Source organism: Caretta caretta, chromosome 1 (genome assembly GCF_965140235.1).
Source record: "Caretta caretta isolate rCarCar2 chromosome 1, rCarCar1.hap1, whole genome shotgun sequence".
Lineage (NCBI taxonomy): Eukaryota > Metazoa > Chordata > Testudines > Cheloniidae > Caretta > Caretta caretta.
In genome coordinates this window covers 267,535,135-267,553,313 of record NC_134206.1, presented here as the reverse complement: position 1 = coordinate 267,553,313, position 18,179 = coordinate 267,535,135, and the positions used below count along the sequence as shown (strand labels likewise).

At 39.0% G+C, this 18,179-nt stretch overlaps 1 protein-coding gene across 4 annotated transcripts in view; it reads right to left on the bottom strand.

The window, feature by feature from the left end:
* Nucleotides 1-2,754: 2,754 nt before the first annotated feature.
* The window catches only part of BLTP3B (bridge-like lipid transfer protein family member 3B), an 82,022-nt gene continuing 66,597 nt past the window's right edge, over nt 2,755-18,179 (bottom strand). For 3 of the 4 annotated variants that reach the window (XM_048835467.2, XM_048835466.2, XM_048835468.2), the window contains 6 exons: nt 17,433-17,569; nt 16,027-16,177; nt 10,130-10,386; nt 7,826-7,934; nt 4,944-5,125; nt 2,755-3,993 (listed from right to left, as the gene is read on the bottom strand). In XM_048835467.2, the coding sequence (XP_048691424.1) occupies nt 3,865-3,993; nt 4,944-5,125; nt 7,826-7,934; nt 10,130-10,386; nt 16,027-16,177; nt 17,433-17,569 (965 nt within the window). In that variant the 3' untranslated portion in view covers nt 2,755-3,864. Of the gene's footprint in view, nt 3,994-4,943; nt 5,126-7,825; nt 7,935-10,129; nt 10,387-11,419; nt 11,553-11,771; nt 12,031-16,026; nt 16,178-17,432; nt 17,570-18,179 lie in introns of those variants that run through there. The other variant, XR_007354538.2, reaches the window with a different exon arrangement.

The window sequence follows — 18,179 nt, the reverse complement described above, 5'->3', positions numbered from 1 at the left end:
TGAGTCGCGGGGGTCACTAACTGGCATAGGTTTGTGGCACGTGGCGCAGATGCTGGAGGCCTCCAAGCACCTAATGACTTAAGTGTCCACAATTGGTATGTTAACGAACTGATAACAGGTTTCAGAGTAACAGCCGTGTTAGTCTGTATTCGCAAAAAGAAAAGGAGTACTTGTGGCACCTTAGAGACTAACCAATTTATTTGAGCATGAGCTTTCGTGAGCTACAGCTCAGCTACTCTAAAGGCTAAGGGACTGCTCTTCTACGAGGGAGAGAGGGAGAGAGAGAGAGAGAGGTTGTTCCAACACCACCATGGACGGTAAGAAGGAACTGGAGGGGGTCGGGCCGGCGGGGGTATATATGCACAGCACAGTGGCCCATACAGGAGCCGCTAAGGGAAAAAATTTCCGACGCTCATGCACGGGGTCCATTCCAGCTAATGTGGAATGGACGTGAACAAGCACTCAAAGAAGAATTAAAAGTGAGTTAAGCTGTACCTCTTAGCCTAGTTATTGGGCATTCAACACTATTTTTAAAGATGGTGGATTAGCATTTAATTTATTCGAGGCCAATTTAAATTCACATGAAAAACAGCAAATACAGTCGTGGCAACTTCAGCCATGAGCCCTCTGGAGTCAATTTTCAGTGTGAATTTCATTTTCTTCCCCCCTCACCCCCCCATGCCCTCATCCCCTTCATTAAGGATAATAGAAGGTCATTCAGTGAATAAAAGGCTCAAGAGACTCTGCTGCTGATACAAATTTTAAGACTAGGACTGTGATGGTTTACGAATGGTAGCAGAGCCTTGAGCACAAATTACAGTTCTGTACTTAATCTGAGGCCATCAATTGCCATTTATAACTTAACATATTAAGGCTTAGTTTTTAAACTTTGTAATTTCAAAAATTAACAAGCTAACTTTCCCTTTTACATGATTTCAGTAGAGAACATGGATTTAAATAGCAGGATGTTATCCTTCTCCAGTTACATAAAATACACTGTAGAACGCAGCACAAACGATACCATATCTTTTAAACTGTTCCCAGACACTGCTCATTACTGTGAACTAGCTCTAAACATTCAGTGTTGGAATGCAAATGGAGCAGGGCCAGAATGCCAATATTCAGTATTGCCACAAGCAGCTTTTTAAAGTGAAAGAGAAATTGCCTTGTGCTAGCAAGGATGTGTTTGGCATGGCTGGTTTATTCCTTCTTATGGTTTATAATTAACTATACCTTAAAGCAGAAAAGTACTCCTCCAAAACCCAGCAGCACGTTAGCAGGAACTCTACATTTCTCTCTCTCAGATATTTGGACCAGATCCTTAGCTGGTGTTAACTGGCTTAATTCCATTAACTTTAAGCAGATTTATACCAGCTGAGGAGCTGGTGAGTTGAGTCTCAGACTATACTATCAACACTTCATTGTCTTAGTACATACCCTATGATTTATATTTAGTTTCTCCTTTTGGGTCCAGTCTTGAATTCATTTTTAAATTCTTACTCAGGCAAAACTTCCACTAGAGAATGGAGGCTTCACCAGCGTAAGGGTTTCAGAAGGTGGGCTTTTAAATAGTGTACAATCCACTCCTTTCCTAAAAATTCCTAGTAAAAATCATAGATTTTAACCAACTATTTATATCAGTGCAAATTCTGTATTAGAACATAAGAATGGCCATACTGGATCAGACCAAGGGTTCATCTAGCCCAGTATCCTGTCTTCCCACAGTGGCCAGTGTCAGAAGCTTCAGAGGGAATGAACAGAACAGGGAAATTATTGAGAGATCCATCCCCTTTCATCAAGTCCCAGCATCTGACAGTCAGATGCTTAGGGACATCCAGAGTATGGGATTGCATCTCTGACCACCTTGGCTAATAGCCACTGATGGATCTATCCTCCATGAACTTATCTAATTCTTTTCTGAACCCAGTTATAGTTTTGGCCTTCATAACATCCCCTGGCAACAAGTTCCACACAGCTTGACTGTGAGTTGTGTGAAGAAGTACTTCCTTTTGTTTGTTTTAAACCCATTGCCTGTTAATTTCATTGGGTAACCACTGGTTCTTGTTTATGTGAAAGGATAAATAACACTTCCTTATTCACCTTCTCCACACCCTTCATAATTTGATAGACCTCTATCTTATCCCCCCTCAACCGTCTCTTTTCTAAGCTAAACAATCCTGGTCTTTAATCTCTCCTCTTTTGGAAACTGTTCCATACCCCTAATCATTTTTGTTGCATTCTCTCTGTACGTTTTCCAATTCTCATATATCTTTTTTGAGATGGGACGACAAGAAGTGCATGCAGTATTCAAGGTGTGGGCATACCATGGATTTATATAGTGGCATTACGATATTTGCTGTCTTATTATCTATCCCTTTCCTAAGGGTTCCGAACATTCTGCTAGCTTTTTTGACTGCCACTGCACACTGAGCAGATGTTTCCAGTGACTCCAAGATGTCCTACATTAAACTTTAGTTAAAAACAGTTCAGTAGTCTGAATATGCAAAGTCAAACCATGGGATATTAAAGACTATGATAGATTTGTTTGCATATCTGCAAACAAAACTTCCTTCAAATATCCTATGGTGCAGAAACAAAAAGTGTAGTATCAATTAAAATGTCTTCAGTTGCCAGATGCAACAAGGTCACTAATTAAATTATTCAGTGAATTACATCTAGCAAAAACAAAGTCTCAAAGGAATGTACATGTTTTTGTTTGTTGTTGTTAAAATTGATAGAAGCACACTCTAAAAGTCTGTATTTTGTGCTTTTTATTTATACATTTGTATCAGTTCTTTTAGCTGAAAATTATAGTTCAATTTGTACAAATCACCCAGTTTAAACTGCATAATTACATTTTCATGTAACTTCTCAAGTTCAACAGGGTAATTAATAATTCTCTAAAGTTTTCTTTCAAACACAGAAATATACAATTTATGAACCTTAGTAAGTTTTTGTTTTAACAAATGAACAGTTACATATTTAAATACATTGGGCGTGGCTGAGCCATGCAGCATGTGGGGCAGGGGTGTGTGTAAAGATGGCTAAAGCTCATCTTGCACAGACCCCTGATCTGGTTGCTGTCTCTGTGCACGACAAGTCCTTCTGCATAGGGTAGAACAGTTTAAGTGATGATCTGAATTACACCAGACTGCAATACCCACAATAAAGCAAAAGACTCGCCTGGCAGGGGTATCCAATGCTACGATCCTTGTCCTAAGGTCCCAATCCTTTACCCAAATATACCAGCAGTGGAAGAGAGCCGTGTAAGTCTCTATGCCACAGGAAGATTACTCTTAAACTTGGTGATCCTGCCTGGGCTAGTTACACTGACTTTAGGCCAGTTTGAGGCCAATTATATTAAGTTTTAATGTCCAGAGAATGGGATCCATTCAGTTTATAGTGCAAATGTAATCTCCTTTAAAATATTTGTTAAAAGTAAACTCATTAAATCTTAGCGAATAAAGATACCATATATCAATGCTGCATGACACACATTTTACTCAATTACTCATGTAAACATCTTCCCTTCCCCTTGAACTATCTCATTATCAGATCAGTTCCCCAGATAACATTTCCTCTGATATTATTACAATTAAGAGGATCATATCCTTGTTGTTAGGAAAATTAGTAAAGTACAGTATAAACTGATTTTTCCTGCATCACTGCAGTTTAAACAGGGCTAAACAGAAAAACACAATTGCAATGTCTAATCCTAATCTTTCGTAAATTCTCAGAATAGTATTTATTCCACAAATACGTTGTTCTATGCTCCTGTCAAAAGACTGTCTTCCACTAATTCACAAACAGTATTTAAATACAGCCCTTCTTACTCCAGTGCAATCTTTTGGAACACATTATCCACTACTGTTGATGTTCAATAGTCATCCTCTTTATACGATGAAGCAGAGTGTCTTTTTCCATGTGGACCTCAGCCAGAGCCATTTTAGCCTTGGCTAGTTCCTGTTTAAGACATTCGTTTTCTTCAATAAGCTGCAAGGATTAAATTGAAAGAGAAAGGTATTAGTCTGTGTACGGGCAACTTTCTCCTGTCAGAGTAACATTTACAAATGCTGGGCCCAGATGCTCACCCGGCTAGCTGGGGGGCAGCTTTGATGCTGTAGGGTGCAGTGGAGACATGTTCTGCAGCTAGGTGATTAGCTCACATTTGGTGATAGTGCAGCATGAAGCGGGGGTTGATGCAACAGTTTGCTGCCAAGGCAAGGTGGCCACTGTGAGCTCCTTGTGTCAGTCCCACCCTTAATCTAGTAGCTGGATCTCTGGTGATGCATGGGCTAGGCTGATTGCCAGTTTTGGGGTCTAAGAAGGGACTTTTACGATATGGCAAACTGCTGAGTGGGTTCTCACCTGCCACCCAACAGCCAGGAGGTATGGTTTGGAAAGTTTACATCACAGTTTCAACTTTGGCAGGTTCTGGTGTGGCTGGATTAGGAAAGGTGTGACTGAGCTGTTTGGGTATGAGTCCTGGGCACACATATTGCATGGTGAGGCAATATGCCTCTATGTCTCATGCAGCTGGTGGCTCAATCTCATTTTAACCCTCCCACCTCTGGTGTGAGGGATGAATCTCTGGGCAGGCTTGAGGCTATAGAGGGGGCATGGCCTTCACACTCCCCCTAAGGTTTGTGGTATTCCCGGGACATTGGTACCAGTTGAAATCCACACTGGAACAACTCTGCCGGCTATTTTGGGGTGGGTACCCCAATTAGACAATAGTTTTAAAGTTGCATCCTCTGCGTTTAACCATAGTATGGTGTCTGTGCCTTGTTGTTTCTATGTTCACACAAAAACAAGTTTCTCAAGAAAAATGATATTCTAACAGTCAAAATATATAATCTGTAACAATTAAACACTTTTGACTGCTTATTACTACAATGCAATTTAATAAAACTAAAATAAAATTAACTTAGGTTTATCATTACCTCCTCTCTGAGGAAGTCAGCTGTAGCCCATCTTGATGTAGAAGGTCTGAGGATTTCTGGAGAAGTCTGTGTGGCTTGAGACACATAATCCTGCATTTTGTGTCTGGTAACGCCACTCACTTGCTGCACTGTAGCACTCGATTTCTTGTAGTTCAACACATCATTGCTTAGCGTTTGATTATCTGTTTCATAGAGACACAGCAGGAAGTTTGAAATGTTTAATTTTTATTGAATCTTGTTAATATTGAATTAAAACGGCCAACAAGTACAATTTTAACATTAAGTATAACTATACCTACATCTTCTTGTCAATATCACATTAAAATAAAAGGTATACATCTTGGAAGGGAGAGAAAAGGTGTGCCTGTATATATATATATATATATATATATATATGGCAGCTTAAAGAAATAGTAAATATGAACAATGTCAAAATCATCATCATGGAAAAATTATTTTAAATGATTAGTTAACATACGGAAACTAACTATTCAAAAAAATCTAAATAATATTTTAGACTGGGATCGTCATATGCATGTAACTTGCACTGAAGTCAATGGGAGTTTTGTCTGTTAATAGTAATAAAATAATAATAATAAATGTGTATTACAATAGTGCCTAAGGGTATGTCTAGGCTGCAGTTAAACACCCACGGCTGGCCAGTGTCAGCTGACTTGAGCTCATGGGGCTTGGGCTTCGGGGCTGTAAAGTTGTGGTGTCGACAATCAGGCTCGGGCTGGAGCCTAGACTCTGAGATCCTCCTGCTTCCTGGTGTCCCAGAGCATGGGCTCCAGCCTGAGTGTCTACACTGCAATTATACAGCCCCGCAGCCCAAGTCCCATGAACTCAAGTCATCCGTGGGTTTTAACTGAAGTGTAGACATACCCCAAGGGTTCCAGTCAGGATGGGGCCTGTACTTACATATGAAGACAAGGTGTGAAAAGCCTTCTGAACCAGATCCTTAACACAAGACAATTTTATATATTTCCAAGTTTAACATTAAAGAAACTTTCTTCTATTTAACATGATTAAAGATACACTCGAGTGTTTAATGTACTTGCAGGCAGGGCAAAATGAGAGGTGCAGTTTTTTAATAATCTAAATCTTCATAAACATTTCTCTCTAAACTACATGAATTTGCCATTGTATTAAAAAAACATACTTCAGGGTTCATGACTATATATACAGATACACATATCTCTTCATTGCTGAAGGTACTTGAACTCCACTTTGGCATCCACTGCACCTAAGGTGTCTACACCAAAGGATTAGGGAAACATATGAGAACTTTATAACTTAAATAAATTTTACCCAATGGGGAGAAGTATACAAATGATTGAAAGAGACCTTAGAATTGTATATTTGCACATACAATAACAAACACTCACAGTTTTCAGTTTTGAAGCATCTACGATGACTAAGAAGCATAATTCTATTGTACCAGATGATGTATAACACAAAAATATATGCAAGCTATCCTCACTTTATATAGGTGGATTCATTAAGTATCTGTGCAAGGTAAGTGGTAGAAGTCTTTATTGCCATGTTGTTACACTATATACACACAAATCATACTGCATATGTCCACACACCCAGACAAATTACGTGTTTGTACGCAAATGAGTGTATGCACACAGGTATGTTTTTCATATGTAACAAAGAGGTTAAATCCCAGTTTTAGATGCAAATGTCAATGCAATCCTTCCTATGGAACTGCTCTAGTATCTCCATAATACACAGAATCACAAGCAGATACTTGTTCTAGACAGAGAATTTTTTTGTTTTGAACTACATCTGATAAGGTATCTACTGCTCCTGTCCTCTTTGCTTCACACAGATCGCTCAGAGGTCTTCCCTCATGTACACACCACCGTTAAGTTTATTTAGTGTTTTACTCTACCACCTTCTATATTCAATTAGTCACAGTATTAACAATGTCATCCAGTTTTACTGTCCTTTCTCCAAAAGGGAGTGGGGAGACAAGGTGTCTCCTCCCAGAGAACTCCATTTTGTTAGGCCCAACCTCTCTCTTCTGCTTCTCTCCATCTCCCACTTCCTTCCTGTGCTCTTTTATCCACTCTTCTTGTTAATGGGCTAATTAGTATGCGAGCTCCAAACTCATCTGGTAATCAGAGACTCCTCTCCTTAATCAACCCCCTCCCAGAGGGGTAACAGGTTAATCAGTGATGAGAGTGCTGGTTCAGCATTCCGTCATACAATGCTTTAACTTATTTCCTTATTATATGTACAGAATCTGGCAAAATGGGGCTGTGGATTCTAGTTGCTACTGCTATGCAAATAAATAGTAATAAGTAACAGTAATTAGTGTTCATTATGTATTTACCTGTAATATATATGTATAAGAAATAGCTGAGATAACAAGTCACCACTTCTCTGCAACATTTAGACAATTAAATTGTGTTTAGTCATCTCTGAAAGAATCTGGAGTCGAATACATGTGCTATGAAGTGATATGAACCACTATGCATCCATTGGTTTGACTTGCAGGACCAGGGCCACAGTCAAAACACTGCTATTGGGGATTGTTTTCCCTGGCTAGACTGTACTTAAGTTTCAGTTTTAATGTATGATGTCCACTGTGGCTACATCTACGCTATGAACTACAGGAGTGATTCCTCTTATATTCACACTAGCTCTGAGCTAGTACAAGTGTGTGTACAAGAACTAGGAATCACACCCCTAGCTCATAGCGTAGACATAGTCACAGTGCGATTAGCAATTCTGTGGGGTAACTCACTTTTAATTACTAGCTGCATGTCCAAAACAATGTTCACACAAAGTAGAAACATTACATAAATATAGCAGCATGTACTTTCAATTGTTAACATCTTAGATTTGGGGGAAAATCTATCAATACACACCTCTGATGCAAAAAGAACCATCGTCATTCCTCTCTAACAAAAGTAGGTCAATATGCAGTGTTACAGGGGCTGGTTCAGGAGCTGAGAGATTATCACGTGGGCTGTCATCCTACAGAATAAAAGTAATAAAAACAGGATTTTTAATGTTGTCTCTCTTTATCAATGGTAGGAAATCAAACCAGCTAATCAAAAACTTCGGGTAAACATATTTGAACAGACTTAATGAAACTCACAAACCCCTCTCATTAGAAGTGCATTCAGACAGAATTTTCTAATCCGATATCTACAAAACTTCAGTGCCATTAAAATTAGTATGACCTACAGAAAAACAAAGAGCCAAATTTATGTCTGATGAAAGCCCACTGAAGTCAGCATATATGGTTTGACTAGAATACCTCAATGAGAACAAAGCAAAGCAAGACATTCTTTAGTACAGGAGCCCTCACCAGAAATGGAGTTAAGAAACCAGTGCTGTATAATCTCTCATCTGATTGTCCCTTGGACTATTTAAAGACAGTAGGGCTGCACCTACCATACTTTGGGGGAAGGTTTTTTTTTAAAGAATTTACATTGGGATGATAGCTATCACAGCTCAGCGATACCACTGCAGAAAAAAAGACAAAAGAAACCTCACAAACTGCTTGTGGTGGTTTCTCCTCAATTACGGTTCACTGTTCCTGTCTACCAGAGCCATGTGTCTAATGCCAGCAGAAAGTAAACACATCAAAAGCATTACCAGCATCAGCAAATACATAACAAAAACAAACTGTTAAAGTGTGATGGCTCTTTCAAAGAGCAAAGACTGCGGTATGAAAAAACCACCCTCAAAACTCACTCAGGAAACAGTGTGTCAACTTCAGTGCAAAGAAAATATCCCACTAAATGGGCAATCCAGCCACAAAGTAAAGAATTGATTGACTTCATGGTGACTTGGTGAGGGATGCACATACAGTGAATTCTTCACTGCCCATAACCTCTTATTAATATCAGCTTAATGTACAGTCTTTACCTACAAAATTGACTATTTTGTCAAAAAAGCGTTGCCTGAGCCTGCCCCCCTGCCAGGAAAATACAGAAGCCCAGTTTTCAAAATTAGGGGGATGTACATTAAAGCATTCCTTTCTGAATTTGGGCACTCAACTTGGTGCTTAAGTGACCATTTGAGCTGCAAAAGCCTTCACTAAGTGCCCTTTGTGCTGCTCCAGTGGCGCAAATGGCACTTTAAAATTGCCTAAGCAAGCAGTTGAAAATTTCCCTAGCACAGACAATCTTCAGATAGTGTAAAGCCAGCATACAAGGAGCTGTTGGAACAAGGAGGGAATCAGAACTGTGCCGGTTCCTTGAGCTGGCAGAATGGAGACTGCCCCAGCTGGTGCAACTTAAAGCAGCGCTTAAATTTAAGCATGACTGTGGCACAGTTTAGGCTTGAGCTCTAAATGTAGAATTAGGCACTCCCTTATCTTGGGTTCCAAATTTGGGAATTGAGTCCCTTGTATCTCTCACTGTTTTGAAATTTTCCAAGGCTATTTGTGTCTGAGGTTGTTTTAATTTTTGGTTTTGGCAGCAGTGATATTATAACCCTAAATCTCTAAAAAATAAATTTCCTTACACTTACAATAGCCTTTCTGGCTGCCCCCCAGTGAAATCATTGTCTGCTTTAAGTGTTCTAGGGGAAAAACTAGGAGACTGCACTGCAGTGTTCTCTTAATGTTGCTATTTTAAGCCACACTAGTGCGAAAGGCTTGTATTATTTAGTAACTATTTCTAGATAGGGTAGAACATGAAATCTGGGCTCTAGTTAGTCCTTATAACCTCTTTCCTCCTTCTATGCTAAGCTCTCATCACCACAACTATCCTTGAAGGAGGGCTGATGAGCCTATAGCATACTTCTCTGTTAATGCTGATTTTGATTGGAAAGCAGGTGTTACTGCAAAGCTACAAAAGGCTCATTCTACCCCTGGGAAATTGGAACACCTTATCTGTTACATTCCCAGCTGCTGCTATTCTGGGGACCATGACATGGTAAAGGGAAAAAAAGACACAAAGTAGAAAACATTAATTCTTATAACCAGTTTGGTCATGCACCAAATTTATCTCTAGGCAAGCCACTGAGCTAACCCAGTTCATGGATTTTTAAAATTGCTTTAGTGTTATCTAATCGTAAATATCCAATTAAGACTTTAAAGAATAAGATATGAGTTTCTTTGAAGTTAACTATATCCAGATTACTAATTTATCAGCAAAGAAACAAGAACATATAGTCTAAATAGTTAAGAGAAGCAAAATGGCTCCTAGTTAACATACTTTTAAATTAATCTTTGTATTAGAAACTTTAATCTTCATAGGCATTACTGCTGCAACAGTTTCATCTTCTAGAAAATGCTGAATGTTCGTGAGGGAAGATGTTAGGAATTCAGCACTAAAATTCTCTACGTGACACTGTAGAAAGCCATTTTTTACAGCCAGCAGAGAGTGTACTACAGCACTTGGCCCATTTTCCCATCTCAAATTAATTTCAGGTGATGACTTAATTGGTCCAGCCACAGATTTATGATCTGAACCTAGTGTAGAAGAAAACAAAATTAGGATTAAAATTTCAGAGCACATAAAAGGCACTCCAATAAGCAATCATTATGCAATCATTTCTACCTGCATTGTAGTTACAGAATCACAAGAGAGGAGTAGAAACATAACTAGTTTTCCAACAAATTAACCAATTTCACTCTTTTATTCAAAAAACCCCATACTTGAGATAAATCAGAATTATAATAGTGCATACGCATAATGTATTGTGAGCAATTTTCTATCACCTTTTTTTCTCATCTCTTAATTCATAATTTAAAAGTAGTACAAGGAGCAACAAACAGTACATACAAGTAGCTTGTAATAGACATAACAGTATACATGTATATATAAGGATCCTGCATTCTTTCTGCATGCAAAATTCGTCATCTTCAATGGGAGATCTCTATGCACAGTAAATACAAAACCAAGCCCTTCGCAAGCTTTTTTTGGGTTTGGTTTGGTTTTAAATAAATTACTTAAGACTATGATTCAGGAAAACACTTAAGTCTATCCATGTTCAGGAGAGTACTTAACACATTTAACTAAGTGCTCTCCTGAACAAAATGATTACTTACCTGTATTGTAACTCTTGTTCTTTGAGATGGGCAGTTGTGAAATACACATGCAAACCACATCTTAAAGAACCGTCACAATAAAGGTAAGTGATCGTTTTTTCATCTTCAAGTGGTTGCAAACATGTATTTCACTCAGATGACTCACAAGCAGTACTATTAGAAGGTGGGGCTTGGAGTTTACTTAAATAGTGATGGCAAAATTGCTCTCCCAAATTTGCATCAGATCTTGAAGCAGTCATGATGGTATAATGATGCATGAAAGTATGCACAGAGGGACCAAATGGTAGTACTTCTTAGGCCCAGCCCCATGATCGACATCTGCAGGACTGCTGAGATGGCCCATTCAATGAGGGTTCAGGCTAACAGTCTCTTCAGAAAGGGGTGTTTAATGCTACCCCATATGCCGTCACGGAAGTAATACATGTGGAAACTGTCTGTGCTGAAACTGCCTTACCTTTCCTACTGTCAGCAAATGAGACACAGAGCCAAGGAGATTACCTAAAAGGATTGGTTCTGTCCAGATAATAGGCCAGTGCTCAACTTATGTCCAAAGTATAAAGTCACTCTTCATCACTACTTGAGTGCAGCTTCAGGGAAAAAAAACAACAGGTAAGTATATTGTTTGTTGAGATGGAACGCTGGAACTACTTTGGTTAAAAATTTAGAATGAGGCCTCAAGGCTCTTTATCTTGGAAAACAACACACATGGAGGGCCTGCCATTAGAGCCCGAAGCTCACACACTTGAGGGAAAAATTGATGGCACTCCTTATTGTCTTTCATTGTGAACGGGTCAACTGATAAATACCCCAAGTTTTGAAGACGGTCCTCAGCCCACTGTTCTTGAGGGAGCATTTGTGATTCCAGGAGAATGTCCTGTTGAGATCGTCAGCCAATTGATTCCGGGAGCCAGGTAAGTGAGCAGCAATGGGAGCAATGTCTTCCCTGATGCAAAAGTGCCAGAATTTCTTCACTTCTTCACAAAGCTGTTCAGATCATGCCCCTCCGGGTCTGTGCAGACAGTACACTGCAGTTGAATTGTTCATGAGTATCGGGACCGATGAGCCCTTGATGAGAGGGAGAAAAGCACAGCAAGCATTGTGAATTCTCGAAGCTTGAGGACATCGAAATGAAGAGCTGCTACTTGCTCCAGCCACAAAGCTTGGGTTCTACACCCACCTATGAAAGCACCTCACCCTAATCAGAGAGGCATTGGTAATGACTGTCTTGATCAGGAGGTGGCAAGCAAATACCACACCTCTGCATATGTTTTTCTTATCCATCCACCATTATTGGAAACGCAGGAGGAACCTGGATCAACTTGTACAACCGGTGTCTGTTCAGTCAATGGACTAACTTCAGCCACCCCTGAAGGATGCAAACACATAGCCTGGCATGCAGGGTCACTTAAGTATATGAGGCCATGTGGCTAGTAACAGTAGACATTCCTGGATTGTGGTGGTGGGGTATAACTAGAGAGAGGTTCATAACTGGCAAACAGTCTGAACCTGTCCTGTGGGAGAAAAGCCATCAGATATGTAGAATTGAGTGGGCCTAATTAACTTGATTTTTTGTGTGGGAATTAACATGGACTTTCTCTTGTTCAGTGTGAGTCTCAGACGATGGAGAAGATAGATAAGCTGGACACGGCAGAGAACCTGGTGCTTGGATCTGCCTTACACTAACACATCATCTAGGTAAGGGAAGACACATATCCCCTTTCTCCTTCAGTACGCCACCACCACTGCCATGCACTTGATCAATATGAGTGGGGCTGAGGACAGGACAAAAGGAAGTACTGTGTATTGATAATGTTGACCTGCCACTACAAATCTCAGAATCTGGTCACTTAGCAACACTTATACATGGAAGTAGGTGACTTGTTGATTGAGGGCTGATGCCAAAGATGAAGATCGCATTGATACCAACGCAATATGCATCGGTGCCGAAGACAATGCCAGGATTGAGTCTTTGTCATGTTTCTTGGCTGATACCGGCACTGATACCACTAAATCTCTGTACTGGAGCCAAAGATCCAGATGGACTGGGAGCAGCAGGAGATGCCTTCACTTCAAAGGACTCCTGTACCACAGGAAGAATCCATGAGAGAGAGAAAGAGACAGACTTTTGATGCCCCATAAACTTGTGGTGATGGTACCACCAATAATGCTGGTGCTAGAACTGTGTCTTTTGTACTGGACTCAAGAGCTATCCCACAGCCAGTACCCGAGTTGATGGTACAGTACCAATACCTTCCCGCTGAAGTGCTGGGGAGACACAGGTTGATGGCCCATTTGCACATGAGTACCCAAGGAGTCCCGGCAATGTCTCCAGTCCTCCTTCAAAGAAGAACCACAACCACATTTCTTCAATCTGAGGGGCTCCAATATGTTTTATGGGTCCTCTTTCAGGGAAGCCCTGAAGACAACTGACCTCTCTTTCTCCAAGGAGAAGAGTCTGAGTCCAGGGATCTGTCAGAGATCACTGCAGCCTCCATAACAGATTACATGCAAGAGACAGGGTGTGCAGTTGAAGGCCCTGACTCCGAGGCAGGTTTCAGTGCTTGCTTCATAAAGTGTTGCTTGAGGCCTAGATTTTTGGATATCTGTGTTCTGTTTTTGAAAAGAATGGCAAATACTGCGCCTCTCTTTAATATGTTCCTTACTGAGGCACAAAAGGCAGAGCATGGAGGGGTCATTATTGTGAATAGACACCTCTCAAGACAAGCAGAGCTTAAAGCTCGGTGAGTGCTGCATCACACCAAAAACTAATTCAAAACTAATTAAAACAAGTTAAAACAATAAAGGAAACCTAACTACCGGGTACTAACTATTTACAGGAAAAGCAGAAAGCTGAATTCGCTGACACAGTTCTAGCACGAGCATTATTGCTATACTGCCACCACAAGCTTATGAGATGTCAAAAGAAAAAAAATGTGAAGTAAACCTCACAGGTGGTTCTGACTCAGGCCACGGGTGGTGAGAAGGAACTGAAGGGGGTCAGAGCAGTAGAGCCCTTATATAGCCTCAGGAGAGGCCACAAGGATGTGCAAGGCATGTGCGCCACCCCAACAGGTACTGCTACAGAAAACTCTCTGGCTCCGGTGCTGGGCATGCATAAACCTGAGTGAAATACAAGTGTGCAACCACTTGAAGAAGGGATATTTCCCTGAATCAAAGCCTTAACGTGTATAAAGAAAGTAACTGGAACTGAGGAAACTGAAACCACAATTTAATAGCTGGAATGAAGGGCCAGATGCTGCTCCCATTACTTCAAAGGGAACAGGAGTGTGTACTAATAAAGTACAGCAGCAGTCTCTGATTATTAGTCTCATTATCTCTACCCAGTAGAGGGCAACTGACACACTGAATTGGGAATTTCTAGAAGAGGAAGATGGTCAGAAATATTAGATAAAGTTTCCATATTTATCCATTTGCTGTGCAAAAGAAATAGATCTTTTCCCTACTTCTTATCTCTTCAGGTTTAACACACTAGAAATAATCAGTACCAAAAAGAATAGTTAAAATCCTTTTAAATCAATTTACTGGCTGATTGTTACATAGCAATAATTTGTAAGGCTTGCACTCAAATATTTTTAAGTTGTACTACACTATTCACATTGAGTATCCTGACGAAAGAGTAGACTTACTGGGCCAGATGCTCAGATGGTAGTCAACTGAAGTATGCTGACTCAAGTGAAGTCACTTGAACTATGCTGAGATTCTGGCCCTTACTTCAAATTTATCCCTTTCACAACAGAGGGATTATTTTTAAATATTAATTTAGATGTTTTCAATTAAACCTCTCCAGTTCTCTAGGCATTCCAACAATTTCAGATTGGGAAATGGGAAACAGTTAAAGGTGGATTTAATTTAAATTCATTGAAGTATGACTAACCAGGAACCAGATTTTGGATTATAATTTCTCTCCTATTTCTATTTTCATTTCTTTCCCTATGCTATCCCTTATCCTCCCCAAATATACTTGGCTATGCATTAGCCAAGAAAGTAACTTTCTAAGTGTCTTCCAGCTCATTCTGCTACGTTGCTTTTAGCCTCATACACATCCTGACCTCCGTGGGATTTTCCTTCATTGCAATGTACCCTGGGATGCCTCTAAAGAAGGGAAGCCATGCTCCACAGAACTCTATGGAATTGTGCATCTGATTTATGGACAGAGGCAATTAATTTAATTGAAATAAGGTACAAATGATGATCGCATGATACATTCAAGAGACACGTACCACGACACAGTTCTATTTATTTTGATGCGTAGAGCTCCAGACGTAGACATATTTGGACATACTGCAAAAGTGATTCTGGACCAGGTGGACATATCATTGCAAAAGCATGATTCATGTGCTGTTAATTGGCAATGCACTACTATAATAATCATTCACAGCTGCAGCATTTAAGCATTAGAATCTTATCAAGCTTTTAAAAAAATCATATAATTCCACCTCACCCCTCCCGGTACAGGGCTAGATAGTAGCTTTCCTTAAATAAGAAATTTAACTTTAACATGAAGTGTTGGTGTTGAGATGTATTTCCTTAGACTCGAATTTTTAAAGTTATTTTGAAGTAAAGAATGATCTGCTCTCATTGAAGGCTCACCAGACCAAGAAATATTCAAATTAAAAAAAGTTAGAGAGTGATAATAATGAAGTTACAGCTTTATAAAATATCAACAATCTAATGCAGGATATTTGATAAGATGTGAATCAGCAGAATTCAATGTAATTCATTTGGTTTTTGTTTTGTTTTTTACTCACCATCCTGAGCAGTTCTATTTTTATTTCCCTCCCACTCATTGCTTGATAATTAGGAAAGAAGATAATTGGAACAGTGATTCTAAACTGATTGATAACAGGTATTCTAACATTAATAGAATCACAAGGCTTTTTTGGTATTTTAAGTTTGAGACTAATACTGATATTTTTATATGATTATGTATTAGAGGGAAGACAACCATAAAACTTCCAATAACTCTTTCACAGTAGAAACAAATGTTTTTTCAACTCAAATTCAATAGTGAGAGTAGAATTGAAATCTCTTATTTCTTACCCACAGTTCTGTTGCAAAGATAATGTCGAACACTGATATTGCCCAACTGGCTTGGTATCACCTGATTCACCTGAAGGCATACTTCTGTGTCTTCACCTTTGATGTCAATTTCACCATTAACGCCAAAGATTTTAAAAACCACAACAGACATCTATCAACAAGTTAAGATACAACTGCGATTATAAATTAAATTTTTTAAAATTACAACTTTCAATTATTAGTGTGCAAATAAAAACAATGCAACAAGCTTACATTCAAATATTACAAAAGGAAACTTGTATCAATGCAATTCAATCAAACATTTTGGAATTGAAGCTCCTTATTCACCCACTTTTTCCCACTCACCAGAGAGGTACTCAGAGACCCAAAGAACAGTTATTTTTCTCTTCCTATTTCCTCACCTTCCACCCTATAATAAACTAGTTGATGCACAATGAAAAGCGGATGCTATTCCCCCCTGCAACCCATCAATACTGATTCGGAAATAACCAGAAGGGTCACAACAACATGAGATGGTTCCCCCATGACAATGAATACGTTGCCTTAGTCATACCTATAGTACCTTAAGCATGTGCCTTATATTAAGCATGTGAGTAGCTGACACCATTCAAATGCTGAATCAAAGCCCGAGAGAGGAACGCTAGTTAGAGTCCCAAACGCTGACACTGCACAGCAATGCACTGTGCTTCTTCTAGTGTGCCCTTTCCTCTTATTTTATTAAATTTTAATACCTTATTGTCAGGCAACAAATATAATCAACAGCTTCAAAACTTCAAGTCTTGGTGCCACTTTTTGAAATATTTACTAATTATTTTTATTATTGCAGGCCAAGTTTTCTAAGGAGCCTCAACTCATCTTCTACAAATAGAAAACTACAAGTTAAAATGGAATTTGCACACACTTAATTTGCACACACAGATTCTGTTTTCACACATTCTTTATTATTTACATGCACAAATGTAGAGATTATTATTGAAAACTGACCCCAAAGGATACTTACTCCTAAGTGTATATATCTAATCATTTGTTAAGTAAGGTTTTCTTTAAAAAGGTAATTTATAAGTGTTTTTTAAAAACTCAGCAAATGTAGAGTTATACGCTGAATGTCTCCAAAGTGGGTGTAATGCCACTAGCATAGTACATACTGAGCATTACTTGGAACAGAAGTAGTTAATCTTCAACTTCAAAGACCCTAAAAGAAGATAAATCTAAAATCAATTATGTGTTTAAATTCACTCTTACTTGTTATTGGAGCATTCAGACTATAAATCTACATAGCTAATGAATTTTTAAAACTATTTTCAAGTCACCTTTAAAAGAAAAAACAATTATTTCAGCAACACTTTAATGTCAGTTACTGTTTAAGTTACTAAACCTGCTCCTTTAATGAATTTCAGTAACATTACCATTTCTTCATTAGTCTCCTGGGCACTCTCTGAAGCTGCACTGATGGCATCTGGAGATGACCCACCATAATTGTCAACTCCTGTAACTTCATCTTGCACACTTTCTGCTGGCCTTTGGTAATTCATGCCTGTGATAGCTTCCATATGCATATCATCAGAAAAATATGAAAGGTCAATATAATATAATCTGAATTGTTCATGCATTAATATTAAGATACTATGTATAATCTTAATATTTATATATTTTATAAAAGTTTTTATTTGGATAATTATTAATAAACAAAACTAAAATAAATTAGTCAAATAATAGGCATATTGATTTTTGTCATGTCACTAAGTTCATGTGGCAAACAGATTGTTAGCAATGGCAACACAAAAGGAAATTTCTTTATTTGTCTATATTCTTATTGATCTATCTATCTATACACACACCTAATCTCTCTCACACAAAATATTCTCTTTGAATGAAATCCACTCCATCTACACAGGTTTCAGAGTAGCAGCCGTGTTAGTCTGTATCCGCAAAAAGAAAAGGAGTACTTGAGGCACCTTAGAGACTAACAAATTTATTTGAGCATAGCTTTCGTGAAAGCTTATGCTCAAATAAATTTGTTAGTCTCTAAGGTGGCACAAGTACTCCTTTCCATCTACACAGAGTCCAAGTATTCAGACTGTATGATGGTGGAGCAATTAGTGAGATGAAATCCACCCCTTCAACCCATGCAGCCATGGTGTGGAGTCCTTGCT